This window comes from Eumetopias jubatus, unplaced genomic scaffold, assembly GCF_037043125.1.
Source record: "Eumetopias jubatus isolate StellerSeaLion01/CBP00866 unplaced genomic scaffold, mEumJub1_p1.0 scaffold_15, whole genome shotgun sequence".
NCBI classification, from domain to species: Eukaryota; Metazoa; Chordata; class Mammalia; order Carnivora; family Otariidae; genus Eumetopias; species Eumetopias jubatus.
Window position 1 is genome coordinate 17,043,719 of NW_028274821.1, and position 15,553 is coordinate 17,059,271.

General features: G+C 42.7%; 1 protein-coding gene across 1 annotated transcript in view; it reads left to right on the plus strand.

Annotated features, from left to right (window-relative positions):
* Positions 1-15,553, plus strand: part of OSTF1 (osteoclast stimulating factor 1) — a 50,841-nt gene that overhangs the window by 15,659 nt on the left and 19,629 nt on the right. Inside the window, exons 2-3 of the mRNA XM_028095491.2 lie at positions 6,527-6,573; positions 14,862-14,912. Coding sequence (XP_027951292.1) covers positions 6,527-6,573; positions 14,862-14,912 — 98 coding nt within the window. The remainder of the gene's footprint in view (positions 1-6,526; positions 6,574-14,861; positions 14,913-15,553) is intronic.

Here is a 15,553-nt window from a genome sequence, read left to right on the forward strand (position 1 = left end):
AATAGCACTCACTCTTTATAGAGAGTCCTGTATGAATCCCTAATTTGATCAGATAGTGTAGAGGGGGTCACTTTCAAACTTTTTTTTGACTTTGATCTTCAGGAAGTTACATATTTTATTTAATCGTCTGATACATACATACAGAAGTACACACACACACACACACACACACACTAGACCATGAAGTTCACCTTAGCCTCAAATTTCAAACTTTTTTTTGACTTTGATCTTCAGGAAGTTACATATTTAATCGTCTGATACATACAGAAGTACACACACACACACACACACACACACTAGACCATGAAGTTCACCTTAGCCTCAAATTTCAAACTTTTTTTTGACTTTGATCTTCAGGAAGTTACATATTTAATCGTCTGATACATACAGAAGTACACACACACACACACACACACACACTAGACCATGAAGTTCACCTTAGCCTCAAATTTCTTCCTAAATCTTCAGGAAGTTACATATTTAATCGTCTGATACATACAGAAGTACACACACACACACACACACACACACACACACACTAGACCATGAAGTTCACCTTAGCCTCAAATTTCTTCCTAAATCTGCCGGTCAGCTTCGGCTGACTGGTCAAATGGTGGAATGCCTTACTTCATTGTTGATTCTGGCACACCTAGATTTGTACTTGAACAAGGATTGTAGATTGCATAGCTAACCCTCCTGTCTAACCATGAGCTGGCAACAGTAATGCAAACAGGGCATACCATTCGGATTTATTACCATAACATTCACTTTGAAAAACAGGTAAATACTCTAAATGTAACTGTTCCTGTGTCCCCGTTTGTACTTTTTTTATCCCCTTTTATGCTTTGTATATGGAGATTCAGTCAACTGAAAGTTCAATGTATATTTTTTATTGGAAAATAAAATATTGCAAAAATTGATGATTGTGAGGCAGTGAATTCTATATGTCTAAAAATGATGATATAGATATTAAAAATTATAGGTATAGATAAAGCATTAACGTTGAGAGAGGATAGTTGCTAATATTTTGGGGGAAACCGTTGTCTTCTTTGTGGGATAGGCTTCGGTGAAATTGCACCATCAGCATTAAGCAAGTCTTCAGGCCCAGGAGGTGAAGAGGAGGGAAGTCTTGACCTCACTCTGTTTCTGTCAGGGGGGAAGGAAGGCTTGCTAACTCCCTGGCCGAATCCTCACAGGCAACAGCGATGCTGGCACCAAAAGATCTTGCTTTTACACAGACCTAATTTTTAGAGCATTTATTTAGTTTTGCAAAAGTCTCGTCAGGCTACAGTTGGTCATGCTGAGGAATTATGGTTCCTGCCCTTTCTGTCAAACATTTAAAATGGGTCTGCCAGAATTTTTAATAATAAAATTGTAATCATAATGAATTTTTTAAATAACATTTCAGATTTTTTCTTGTTTTCCAACAGTGCCCTCTGTAAAGCAGCATTTGGCTTTGGCAAATATTGATTTTCATATTTGGCCATTTGGCAGTATGCCAAAAGGTGTATTTGGTAAAATTGCTAGAATAAACATGAATCTCTCCATCCATCTGTCTAGTCCCCCACGAAATAAAAATTTCACAAAACCATAATCATTTATTTTTTTATTTTTATTTATTTAAAAAGATTTTATTTATTTGAGAGAGAGAGAATGAGAGAGAGAGCACATGAGAGGGGGGAGGGTCAGAGGGAGAAGCAGACTCCCTGCTGAGCCGGGAGCCCGATGCGGGACTAGATCCCGGGACTCCAGGATCGTGACCTGAGCCAAAGGCAGTCGCTCAACCAACTGAGTCACCCAGGCGCCCACCATAATCATTTCTGCCATGTGCACCATACCCTGGTCATTTCTGTTCTGTTTTATATTTTTGAAAGCCACTAAATTATTTTCATGATGGGCAGTTAAAAAATGTTGGGACTCCCTGTCCTCTGGGGATAGTGACATTGTCCGGGAGGGGTCATTTTTGTAGCGTTTTGGATCCACAAAGGATGAGACGAGGGTTTCCTAGTTAAGTTCTTTTCCCAGAAATGGAATTTAAGATGTCAAAGGCATGTGAAGACTTACAAAAAAATGAATGAATGTCACTTGCAAAGAATTTTCTCTAGCCGTCCTAGCAGTTTACACACCCACTGACACCGTCTGAGAATTCCAGTTGTTCTATATCCTTCTGAACACTTAGCATTGCCAGTATTTTTTGTTTTAACTAGCATAGTGGGTATGTAGTAGTTGTCACAGCCATTTTATTTTTTTTTAATTTTTAATTTTTTTAAAGATTTTTTATTTATTTGAAAGAGAGAGAGAGCAAGCACGAGTGGGGGGCAGAGGCAGAGGGAGAGGGAAAAGCAGACCCCCGCTGAGCACGGAGCCCGATGCAGGACTCGATCCCAGGACCCTGAGATCATGACCTGAGCCGAAGGCAGCTGTTTAACTGACCGAGCCACCCAGGCGCCCCTGTCATGGCCGTTTTAAATGAAGTCCCTCTAAAATGCCTTGGGCCTTCCAGTGTTTTTAAGCAGAATGGAAGTGGAGTGGTCAATCTGTTGCAGGTATAACTAAGTTTGGATATTTTGAATAGTCATCCCTTTTGCTGTTTATGGTATGTCCAGCCATTAGAGTGAGCTGTCACCGTGGCTCGCTCTACAAGCTTCTCTACGCTTTCACCAACAGAATACTCTAGACTAGAGACTGTACGCTCCAGGCCGTTCTAAGTGCAGTATCAGGGCCACAGAGCCGCATCTGTGCATACTCTGTTGGCAGACCTCAGACACGGAAGAGTCTCTTCCCCTTTGCCTGCACAGGACCCTGTCCCAGACCCCCTTCCCGCTATCTGCCTCGACTGCTGTGGACTAGGGTTCCTTTGCTGTGGACTAGGGTTCCTTTACTGTCATCTGGGGTTGGCCTTCACTCCAGAGGCCAAGGGTGTTTGGCTGATGACTAGCGCTCTCGGCCCTTCTCTGTGGGGGCAGGGTGGGCTTGCAGAGAAAAGGGAAGGGTGTGCCTGGCAAGGTGAAGAGCCCGCAAAGTGAAAAGCCAGCAGGGCCCAGCTGCTGCTGGGGGGTAGGGGAGGTGGGGAATGGAATCTGCTTATCTTGCTGACGGCAGGAGGCCTGAAATCCTGAATACTATTCACAGAAGATTCCCTGAAAGCATGGGACAAAAGATTGGGCCCCTTTCCAGTCTTCATTCAGGGTGAATTCCAGGGTGATTTCAGGTAATGCACGCAGTCTTCTCAGTTCCACGTTCTCTGTTTGTCACGTGTCACCAGATTGCCATGAGAAAATGGTCAAGGCAGAGGGGGTCCAGAGAAGACATCTAATTTAGCCTCCCTGCCCACCCAAGAGCACCACAATTTTATGTTTGTGAATCTGCCTTCTTTAAATATATTTGCAATTGATCAGTGCCTGCTCTTGATGATTCATGATGATGTTTACTAATATTTTTTTAGACGTCTGCGAGGACAATACGATAGAAACCCAGCGTACCCTGATTTCTTCCCTTTACTGCTCTGTGTGAACCCGTGCACCTACAGAGCAGTTAAATTAAATATGATGTAAAGATGCTCGGTGAATTACCTTCTATTAATTGTTATTCTCTTGAGAGACTATCCAGGGTTGGTAGGCTGTAATCAGGAAAGTCATCTGTTTTTCATCTTTATGCAGTTCTTTCCTATCCTCTGGCTGTTTCTTTGGAATTCTTTCATTTCTGTTGGACTCAGGTTTGAGAATTGAATAAATTGAGGCCCAGAACTTTTATAATCTCTGGATTAAAAGGGAGCCTCCCGAGGCTAATGTCCCAATATTAGCCAATAAATAGGATCGTGGAGGTGAAAGTGTTTTCTACAGCTTCGCACAGAGAGAGAATGTTCCCTCGCGTAATAGCCTGAAAGAGTGGCCTGACAGTCAATGTGTAGTATAAATCAAAATGCAAAGAAATCTTCCTCTTCGAGTTACGAACATTTTAAGTTGGTCAGTCACAAAAGATATAGTTAAAAAACTCAGTGGCTTAGTCACACTCCCAAGTATTTATTTATTTTTTAAACATTATTTATTCATTTATTTGAGAGAGAGAGAGAGAAGGAGCAGGGGGAAGGGCAGGGAGGGGCAGAAGCAGGCTCCCCACTGTGCAGGGAGCCCGATGTGGGGCTCGATCCCGGGACCCCGGGATCATGACCTGAGCCGAAGGCAGACGCTTCACTGATTGAGCCACCCAGGTGCCCCAAGTATGTTTGTTCATGTTCTTTAATTTGTATTGGATTTTATCTAAGCTCATTAAATTCCCACTGGATCTGGTTTCCACAATCAGCCATAGCCCATCTCACTGCCGCCGTTCCCTCAAAAGGGACAGGAAAGTTCTGTCATTATTGGTTTTGGTCGCTGGTGGACTGCTTCCTTGTGTAACTTCTCTCTGGAAAGTTTGAAGTAATCAAGATAACTGATCTCCCCTCTCCGAGAGACAGTCAGGTCAGCAGATATTTCTCCTGGCAGCTCTTCTTCCGTTTGGTGTTTCCTTTCTCAGGACTGCGAGTGTGTGTAAAAAACATACTGCAGAAGAAAAAAGGTTTCACATTTGCTTCTGCCTATTAGCCTCCCCCACTAGAAGAGCAGGGAAGAAGTGGCACTAGAACTCAGATTGCAAAAATAATGTTTTTTTGCAAACATGCTAAGTAAGTCACAGGGATCTGAGCAGGGGATCGACTGTATAGGGGGCATTTAGGAGAAAGAGTGATTGCCAACCCCACCTCCCCCAAGCCCCGCCGTCTGCCATGAAAGTGTCTCTACTATTTTTATTGATTATAAAAGTAATACATGCTGAATGTAATGCATATGAACAGTATTTGTAAAGTAGAAGGTGAAGGTTCCCCATAGTTGGTGCTGTTATTCGAGGGATGTGTATTGTCAACATGAACGGAATGGTACTTGGCATACTGCTCTGTAAGCTGCTTTTTTTTCACTGAATATTTTGCAGGGTCTTCTCTACATCAGTGTCTGCAGATCTGTCTGCAGCATTCTTAGGATGAATCAGAGTTGATTTGCATAATCCCTCTCAGTGGACATTGTAGTCATTTCCCGTTTTCTCATATTCTAAACCTACTTTGTTCCCTGTGTAGCCACCAGCCACATGTGGTAATTTAACTTAATTAAAATCACATAATGTTTAAAAATCAGTTTGCAGTCGCTCGCCACATTTCAAGGGCCTGGTAGCTCTATGTGACTGGCACAGAGGAAGAACTTTCCCAGCATCGTGTGGAGTTATATTGGACAGGGCTGTTCTAAACCGCTGGTTTTCAGTTTTGTTTTTTTTTTTTCAAGGACATGTTTCTATTCCTTTATTGATCCATTCAACAAATGATTATTGAGTGCCTCCTATGTGCCAGGCACTGTGCTCGGGACTTGGATATCTCACTCACAAAACATAAGTACCTGTCCTCATAATGCTTAACTTTATACCAGCAAAAGGTTTTGAGTATTCACTCCCAATAAATGTATGTGTACTGCAAATTGCATATATATCCTATTCTGTTGTTATATTATAAAACATAATATATGGAACAAATTAAAATAGAAATGAAAAAGAATAAGTTAAAAAAAGTAAGTAATTTCCAGAGTAGTCTTCCCGCGTCGCACCTTGGAGACCACTGTTCTGAGTGATGCTCTTGTACCAGGCGCCTCTTTTTAAAGATTCTTGGCATGCTGTTACCTCATTTTAAACAGGTAGTCCTTCTAGTTGATATTCCTTCTAAATATCTATTTCATAAAAAGATTTCTTTTTTTTTTATATATCTGTAGGCTCCTTCCTACAGTTTGAATTTGTTCTTTTACTTACATATTCATTTAGTAAGCATTTATGAAGTTCTTACTGTATACTGTATGGTGGATGCCGGGAAATGGAACAAGTCAGGGTTCCTGCTCTCAAATGACACAGGTCAGCAGATCACTTATTCTAATACAGGGTGTTATGGAAATGCAGGAAAGGGGCATATAAAGAGAGAGATTCTTTGGGAGAACGGAGGACAGCTTTCATGACCTCCTCTTTGCTGAATTACTGCACTCTGTTTTGGGACTCAATGCAATCACATATTTCTCCAACAGATACTGTGTTTCTCCATGGTATTTTCTTTTGAAAAATACAAAATTCTAAATCATCGATTTAAGGATATTAAACCGCTGTTGACTGTCCCATTAAATATCTCTTTATGTTAAATGCTTACCTTTCGATTTTTAAACTTAGAACTTAGGGATGGGAGGGCTCTGTATAGGACAGAACCGGAGTCCAGATACTTTTGTAGCTCCTGTTGTTTGAGAAGGGGAAACAGAATCATCTCCAGAGATGGGGTGTTGGTTCATGCCTTCATTTAATAAACATTTATAAAATACCTTCTCTGCGGAAAAAAAGCACTGAATGCCAAAATAAATTCCTCACATGGGCTTTTAACTAGGGGATTCTGAAGAATCTAATGGATGATACTATTTAGAGTAAACTTAAAATGAAAGAATTGATCATGTGCTCTTTATTCCCTCTCTTTTAGGGCAAGTTAAAGTGTTCCGAGCTCTTTACACGTTTGAACCTAGAACTGTAAGTATTCAGTTTTTAACCTCAAAACTGGCATAAAAACCTAAGGTGATTTCATTTAGGTACTTCCTCTGGCCTAAATGGCCTGCCTTTTCTCTGATAGCTGTAAATGATTCACAGGAATGGATGGTCAGTCACTTACATGTAGTCCAGAGGTGTGAGAGCGAAGTCCCTCGGGTTGCTCTGAAAGTGTTCCCCACCTTGAGGTCATGTTGTCCACCCCGTGCTGCTTTTTCCGCTAGGGTGACATCACCCACTTTTAAAAATCACCAAGTGACCCACACACGTGAAGCATGTGACCTTGTCTTAGTCATCTCTCCTGTGGGTCTCACGCCGACCTTCCTTGTTCTTCCTGTTGACCCTCTATCTCAGGCCACCTCATAATGGCACCTTTTACCAACAATCTAGAGCGATTTTTTATGTCTCTGCTGTTTCTGGTGTCCATCCATCAATCCACCCATCCATCCTTGGTTTAGTGAGCATGTACTTTGTGCCAGACCCCGGCCCAGGCCTTGGGGATGGGGTGCCATGTCAACAGAAAGGGTGGCCTCATGGAGCTCCCATCCCAGTGGAGGGAGACAGACAGTAAGCAGACAAATGAACATGACTATCAGGGCCTGATTGGTGCTATGAAGAAAAATAAGGAGGGTATGGGGCCAAAAGGTTCGTGGAGAAAAGAGTTATTTTCAGCAGGGTGTCCGGGGATGAGGCTTTCTGTAAAGGTGACATTAGCGTAGAGACCTGAGGGAAGGGAGAGCGCCGAGGGAACAGTGAGGAGCGTCTTTGGTGGGTTCTAGAAACAGCAGGGAAGACAGCAGCTTAGAAAGTCGTGAATAAAGGAGAAGGAGGTAGGAGATGGGTTCAGAGAGCGTGGGTGGAGAGGGAGGGCAGATCACGTAGGGCCTCGTGGGGTAAAATGGAGGGTGTTGAGCCCAGGGTTGATTCGATACATTTTAGAAGAACCACTCTCCCTGAGGGAAACCGCCCAGCAGAGCAAGAGTGGGAGCAGAGCACCCAGACAGGAGGCAGAGGAGAGAGACCGAGCAAAGAAACCTGCTCTCTTGACGTTCCCATCTTACTCACTAGAGATGGGAGCCTTTGTGCTGGGGACAGCAGCTTGCCACTGGCTTTGCCTGGGTTTGCCGTGGCCCCTGTCGTCCCCAGGGCCGAGCATCTCAGAGGGTAGCACAGAACCGGATGGCGCCGAGCGTTGACTCACTACCGTCAGGCTGTGGCCGGCCTTCAAATTCCAAATTCGTGTGGCTGTCTGTGTCCTTGTCAGCCATCCTGCAGAATTTGGCTGTCAGTGGGGAACGAGATGGATATTTGAAGCCTTGCATGCGGTGGGCGCCAGTAAACGGCAGCAGGAAATGCAGCTAATAGGGGGTGTGCTCGGGTTCCGATGAGTTCTCCCAAGACTTTATCCTCACAGTGTTCCTGGAACAAGAGGGGTTGGGTGGGTAGAGGTCGGTCTCGAGTTTTTATTCTTCTTACCAGGACGTTTCAGCAGCATCCCCCCTGTGTCGGAGGAGTGGGGAGTGAATGGGCCACGTGTCAGCTTGCTCCGGCGGCTGGAACAAGGTCCTGCAAGACTACGTGGCTTAACCGACAGAAAATTTTCTTAGAATTTTGGAGGCAAGGAGTCACGTGGAGGTGTGGCCAGGGTTCGTTCCTTCCGAAGCCTCTCTCTCCTAGATGATTGTGTTGCTGTGTCCCCATGTGCGTCGTTTTTCCTCTGTGCTTGTCAGTTTCCCAGTCTGCTCTTCTTAAAAGGACACCAGTCATATATGGACTAGGGCTCGCTCGGATGACCTAATTTTAATTTAATTACCTCTTTAAAGAATCTGTCTCCAAATACACTCAGCATTCTGAGGTACTAAGGGTTAGGACTTCAACAGATGAATCGGGTGGTGGGTGGGACACAAAAAGGTCAGGAAGTATGAGCCCCAGAAGTTGTTGTCTTTGTGTTTGTCCCCTGCTCACAGGAAGGCTGTCATTTCATGCGTCTGATTGTCCTAATCAGTGGTTTCCTAGGTTGCAAGCCACCCGAGGTTGATAGAAGTGGGGGGTGGGGGGTGCTCCTCAGCTGCCCTCCTGGGCTGGTCCGTGAATAATAGATCATTCTCTGCAGCCTCCCTCACTCTAGGAAGGGACCTGAAGGGACTCAGTTTGAGACCAGACATGACTCCTGACACCCCCCCCCGCCCCCGCCAAGTAGCCTGTTGGTCCTCACCTTTGTCCTTCCTCACTGACCTCCTCCTCCTCTGGTTCTCGAGTGCTTTTTCTTGCTTCTGGCCCATGGACTCCAGCTTCTCCATTCCATCTGCATTCTTCTGCCTGATTGATTTTCCTACAGTGTAGCTTTGCTCCCATCATCTGCTTCACCTCTTTATTGAAGGGGATAGAGTCACCTGTGGTCCAGCCTGTTTCTAGCCCTGCAGTCCCTCTGCCCCTTTCCTTTCTTAGTCCATTCCAGTCCCGATTTGATGCACAGTAGAACCCGTCTCTGAACCCTTTCCACCCCCTCTAGGCTCTAATAACATACTTCCTTTTCCATAAAGACTTTCTGATTAACCCAGCTAAGCCTTGTACACTTGGCATTTCTGTCCTGCTTCCCACAACTGTGTTGGGGGGGGCAGAACACAGGGTTGTTCAGAGCTGGCCTTAGGTTTTAGGACCCATTCTGCTGCTGTAGCGTCTATGTGACCTGGGAAATTCGGGAATTCCCAAACCTCTGCGCCTCAGCTCCTCTTTCGAGTGAGAATAATAATCTCATAGGGTTTTAGTGCAAATTAGGTGAGATTAATTGTGTGAAGCTGCTATTACTGTTAGGAGGGGTAGTGGTTGCTGTATTTATAGACATTTAGCAAATAGTTTTGGTGGGTTGACATATTGATTATTTTAATTCACCTCCAGTTCTGCCCCAGGATGGAATTTCACTACTGCTCTTTAAAAAAATCATCGTTACAGGGGCGCCTGGGTGGCTCAGTCATTAAGCGTCTGCCTTTGGCTCAGGTCACGATCCCAGGGTCCTGGGATGGAGTCCCCGCATGGGGCTCCCTGCTCTGCAGGAAGCCTGCTTCTCCCTCTCCTTCTGCTCTCCCCCCCCCCCCGCTCTTGCTCGCATTCTGTTTCTGTCTCTCAAATAAATAAATAAAATCTTTAAAAAAAAAATCGTCATTATTATTGAATGTCCAAAAAAATAGATACTTAATTCATTAGTGTTTTTGAAGAGTCGGTATTTAAAATGTTATTTTTTAAGGTCCCTGCTCCCAGGGATCCTCGGCTGTGGAGCAGTGCTGCTAATTCATCCAGGATGTACTGGGTGCTCAGTAATGAGTATCACGCACCTGCTGCTCCCACACTCTGCCCCTTCCACCTCCCCTCAATCCAGATGTTAAAGGTGGGGTGGCTGGCTGGGCAAGTAGCCTCTAGCTCCTGGCCCTCCTCTCTGCTTAAGTGCCTGTGCTAGCCCAGTGATTCAGTCTTTTGATTCTCATCCCAGAGCTAGTTTAGTTTTACATTCTTTTTCTGAATAAGGATTTCTGTTGGATGATGCGGGAAGCTCCGTTTGTCTGTCTCTGTCATCTCCCCCAGCAACCACCCCTAGCGGGATGGATGCACTCTGGGACGTCCTGAACTGACCTGGCCTCCTCAAAGCCATTGGGACCAGGCAGGATGCAAGGGCTGAGCTGGCCTCTGCGGGACACTTGCTGACAAGTGCAGCACCCCAGGGAGGCCTGGGTCTAGCTTTGAGCTACTCTTCTGTCCTCAGGGGACAGGGACAGCAGTGCCCAGCTTCAGTCTCGGTGATCCACGGGGCAGCTGGAGCACTGGGCAGTTTGTCGCTCCTGGTTCTTCCTGCCAACCCATTTCTCTTCTATCTTGCTCGAAGGCAGGGGAGTCCTGGCGCCACTCATGCCTGTTTGGTTCTTAATTCTTGCCCAACCCCCAGTCCAATAAAGTCTTATACAGAGATCCGGCTGGACTGGATAGACCAGCGTCAAGACACACTGGAACAGAGGGAACAGCATTCTCTGTGTGCTGGCGGCGTGTCGATTTCTAAATGGAAAGCAGCAGGACCCCGCTCTGTCATGTCACATCTTCTGACATGACTAGGTTTATCGCACTCTGCAGAGAGGCAGGATCCCTAGAATGGAATCCCAAAAGCTGAAGTAGGAGCCCAGCCCTGCCACTTACTCACTGTGTGGTTTGTGGCAAGTTCTTCAACACCCCTCTGAGCCTGGTTATGAAATGGAGACGATACCCGTGTTTCAGCCCGGCCCCTCATGGGTCGTCCTGAGGATTGAACGAGGCTAAGCATGCTTTGCAAGTGTAAGGGGTTGGCTGTTGGTTTTGTTTTTCTGCCTCATGTAGGGATGGGGAGTAGGGGCGAACAGCAGATACTTTCCGTGGCCACCACCTTTTAACCTGGTCATGATACCCTGATGACTCGTAATGGCTATGCATGACCCTTCCGCAAGAGAGAAAGCATAGGTGCTGGTGAATGTTCCAGACTCTGACTGTTGTGGTTCAAGTCTAGTGTCTACTACACACCTGCTGTATGGCCTTGGACAAGCTTCTCATCTGCAGTGTGATGACAAGAGTAACACCCACCTCATGTTGCTGGTGAGGATTAAATTTGTTAATATTTGTAAGTGTCCAGACTAGTGCCTGGCACCTAGTAGTCCTATAAAGTGGTAAATAAAAACATCCATGGAAAATTTGATTTGTAAAAATCTTTTCGTTAATTCTTGGGGTTCCAGGTTGACACATCTGAGAAGTTTCATAAGGATGTTATGGTCTCTCTGAAATTTTTTATAAAATACATATTTTCATAAACCAACAAAATGAATGCCTTGGGAATTATATGTTACCAAGAATAAATGAAACAGGAATGAGAATATATATTACCAAGTTTCTACTCATCGCTCTAACATTGCAGTGGCCAACAATTTGCTTGTCCTGATACCTTGTGGTTCTTCAAGGAGAGGGGCAAAGAGGAATGTGGTTGAAAACCAAAGAAGAAACTAGAAATAAAGTGCTTCCTTGATTGTGTCACTGTTTTCCCATTTCTGTTCCGTGAATGCGATGCCAGGAATTTAAAAGTAGACCCTCATCAAATCATTTACCTTAAGTGCCCTGCAAGCAGTTTCTTAAGGGAAAGTGTGAATATTTTAGGTAAAAATCTATTTAAGTTTTAAAATCATGAAAACGACCTTATTGTCTGTATTGCTACCTATAGTGTGAAGAATTCGGTAGACCTCGTCTAGGTTAGTAAGCACTGTCCCTGGTTCCTTTGGAAGAAGATATTTTATGGGGAGTAGCACTGTCTATCTGGGAGCTATTGATTAAAAAGAGAATAAACTGTCCACTCTCCTTCCTCAGGGTGGAAAAATAGCGAGAGCTTTTTTTCCCCCTGACTGAAATCGACTGCCTGTTGTCCTTCCCTCAGCTGAAAAACAAGTCTCACCTAATAGGTGGCTTGTGGCATTCACCAGTGTTTGAACAATAGCCATTATTTTAAAAACTAAAGCCGCACTGAGAAGTATCGAAATGACTGTACTGAGTGACATTTTCCAAATGATGCATTTTACCAAACCGCAAAGCACAAGAATTACTTAAAAGACAATAAGAATTGTAACTGTTCTTGACTTTTTATTGCCTCTAAATTTACTTTAATTTTAATTTTATTTTTTATTGCCCTTATTTTAAAAATTGAGGTAAAAATTCACATAACATAAAATTAACCATTTTGAAGGGAACAGTCCAGTGGCATTTAGTATATTCACAGTGTTGTACAAACCCCACCTCTATCCAGTTCCAAAACATTTTCATCCTCCTAAAAGAAAACCCTATATCCATGAAGCACTTACTTTCCATTGTTCCAGGCTCTATCCTTTTTTTTCTTCCTAAATGAGAAGGACTCATCACAGGGATTTTTGTTTGTGTGCTTTTTTGAAGCTGTTTGTTCAATACCATTTCAAAACATGCCTTTTTGGTTCAAGGGTGAATGAACTTTCTACACGTGGAAATTTAGGCAAACTTGACTTGTGATTTTAAAAGGTGGCCAACACCATAGGTAGGGATGATCTTTAACTTCCACGAAAGCCCCTTGTTAGACATAAGTGGGCAGGTTTGGTTCTTGGAGAGGTACAGGGTAAGAATGCTCTTTGGATGGCTCCAAGACCAGAGAGATCTCTTCAAGACATTGCACTCTTTTGAAACTCCGGGAAACTCAGAGTCCCTTCAAGAAAAATGCTAAGCTTTCACATATATTCTGTTTTCCTTACTTCCTTACGTTCTACTTCATTCTCTCCTCTTAACCCTTATTGCCATCTCAAGGAGAGACGGTCAAATGGTGTTGAAGTTGCCAGTGAAGGCCAACCTTCCTGTTACGGGGATGGCCACTGTGTCTAGCTGGGGTGCTGGGTGGGCAGTGCGTCCCCTTTCTGGCCTCTCTGGGAGCGGTCCAGTTTGCAGCAGGGAAATACTAAGAGAAATAGTTTGTTTACCTAATCACTTTCTATAGCCATCACATATTGGTAGTCTATTGATCACAGATCATCAGAACATGATAGAAAAAGATTAGGGAAGAACTTAGAGGGCTTTACAGTTTTTGCCCTAAAAATTTTACGATTTCTAGTAATCATAAAATCTGTATCATCGAGTCTCCATAGGCTCAACTAATTTTGCATAGCTTGTGCTGTGTGCTAAGTCTAGACTCGGTAAATCAGTCGTAAATGCAACAAATGCTTCAGGAAGTACCTTTTAAAGGAACTCAGTCAGGGCGCCTGGGTGGTTCAGTCGGTTTAAGTGTCTGCCTTCGGCTCAGGTCACGATCCCAGGGTCCTGGGATGAGTCCCACATGGGGCTCCCTGCTCGGCGGGGAGTCTGCTTCTCCCTCTGTCTCTGTGCCTCTCCCCGCTCATTCTCTCTCTCTCTCTCTCTCTCTCAAATAAATAAATAAATAAAATCTTTTAAAAAATAAAGGAACTCAGTCATTTTTAAGTATCGTTAATTATCATTTGGTAGTTTTTATATTTGAATGCATAATGCACCTAACTATTTATGTATGTGGTTGCTTAAAGCATGGTATAGCTGATACAGTCTTCGTTTATATTCAGGAGGAAATAGTTATAATAATAATACAGATCAGCTTTGAAACTAAATAAGTTAGTAGTGCACAATCACATTTACCTCCCTGGTCTGTAACTGAGAGAGGAGATAAATGGAGAAATGAATGGATGAGATAATTTGTTTCACTAGCTTGAGTTTTGTTTGTACAGAACAGCAACTAAAATCAGAAATATCAAAGCCTGTTTAAAAAACATTTTTCCAGCCAAAATTATGAAAGTAATACATGCTCATGATAGAAAATTTGGAAAAATGTTTCTGTATGTTTCATGCATAATTGTGATCTTATCCTGTGTGAAATTCTGTGCTTCACATTCTTCACTGAACATGACAATGTGAATATTTCCCAGGATCTGAAACTTGCTCCTAATAGGCATGGTCCTATATACCTACAAAATCATGCTGGTAAGCATTAATGTAGTGATAGAAAAAAGATGCTTAATTAAAGCACCCGGCTATCTTCAGAGAGTTTGCAGGACATTTGGCTGGTACAACCTGGAGCGCATATTATCTGTATCATCAGCTAACCCCTGAGAGCTGCTTATGGTGTGGACGTTCTGAGTTACTGCTACCCATTTTCCTGCTCTTTAGCCTTATTAATGGTTGAGTTATGTAGTAACTATTCTTATATATGAAGTGTTCATTCTCTGTGAACATGAAAAGGTAGGATAGTTGTTTTCTCAAAATAAGCAGGTAGTAGATGTTGACATGAAAGTATTTAAGGACTGAAGCCTAATCCTTTAGACAAGAGCCAAGCTCCTGGCTGTTTTTCGTGGTTTTAAATTCTAGACATTTATCCTTTTACGAAAAAATGTATATCACCTTTTAGAATTTTTACAAGAAAGTAGTTTTATTAATGTTCTATTTTGATAGAGAAATGCCTTGCTTTCATTGTGGAAGAATATAAGATGTTCTTATATGTTATGTATGCAACTCTTTGAAGTTCATCATGGGAAAAATTCAGCTTTCTAAACATATGTTAGTTTGTCAGTAATGTTTCATTATGTGGTCTGTGTGCAGATGTAAGTATCTAAAAACCACACTGTCTGTAAGGTACTTTAGGATTTGAAATTCATATAATTATTAGCATCATCATTATATTCTAATTCATGAAAAATCACATGAAGTCAAACTGTATATGTTTTTTCTTTCAGCCAGATGAATTGTACTTTGAGGAAGGTGATATTATCTACATTACTGACATGGTAAGCTCAGCTAATATTTTGTAATCCTACATATGAAACATAAGGCTATTTTGTGTAGCTGTAATGTACAATATTTAAATGTTTATCTGTATAGAAATACGTATGCCCAGTGTGTTCATTTTAGCACAATTTGTAATAATAGCGTAAAATTAGAAGTAACCCTTATGTTCACCTATAAGAAGATAGTTGAGTAAGTTTCGGTATATCCACAAATAGAGTATTATGCATTTATAAAAAGGAATGAGGAATATCTCTAAATGCTATTATGGAGTAACTTAAGTGAAAAAATGCAAGGTAAAAAAAAGCGTGAACAGTATGCCTTATTTACCTAAGAGAGGTTATATGTATAACTGTTTTCTTCAGTTTAAAACAAAAAGTCAATGGAGGATTCATCGAATAAAATTTTAAAAAATAGTTTCTTCTATGTGAGGGAAGGGAAATAGGGTAGAGGGAACATGGAATAAGGACTTTTTAAAAAATCACACCTTGTTTTAGAGATCTGACTTTGGAGTCATGCAAACTTTTGCATAGTTATAAAATTAAATGGTAAAAAAGCAATCCCTGAAATTTAAAAGCAGAATGAATCAAATGAAGTTAATTGTATCCCAGGTAATTGGCATAACCACACAGAAAGGAACTGT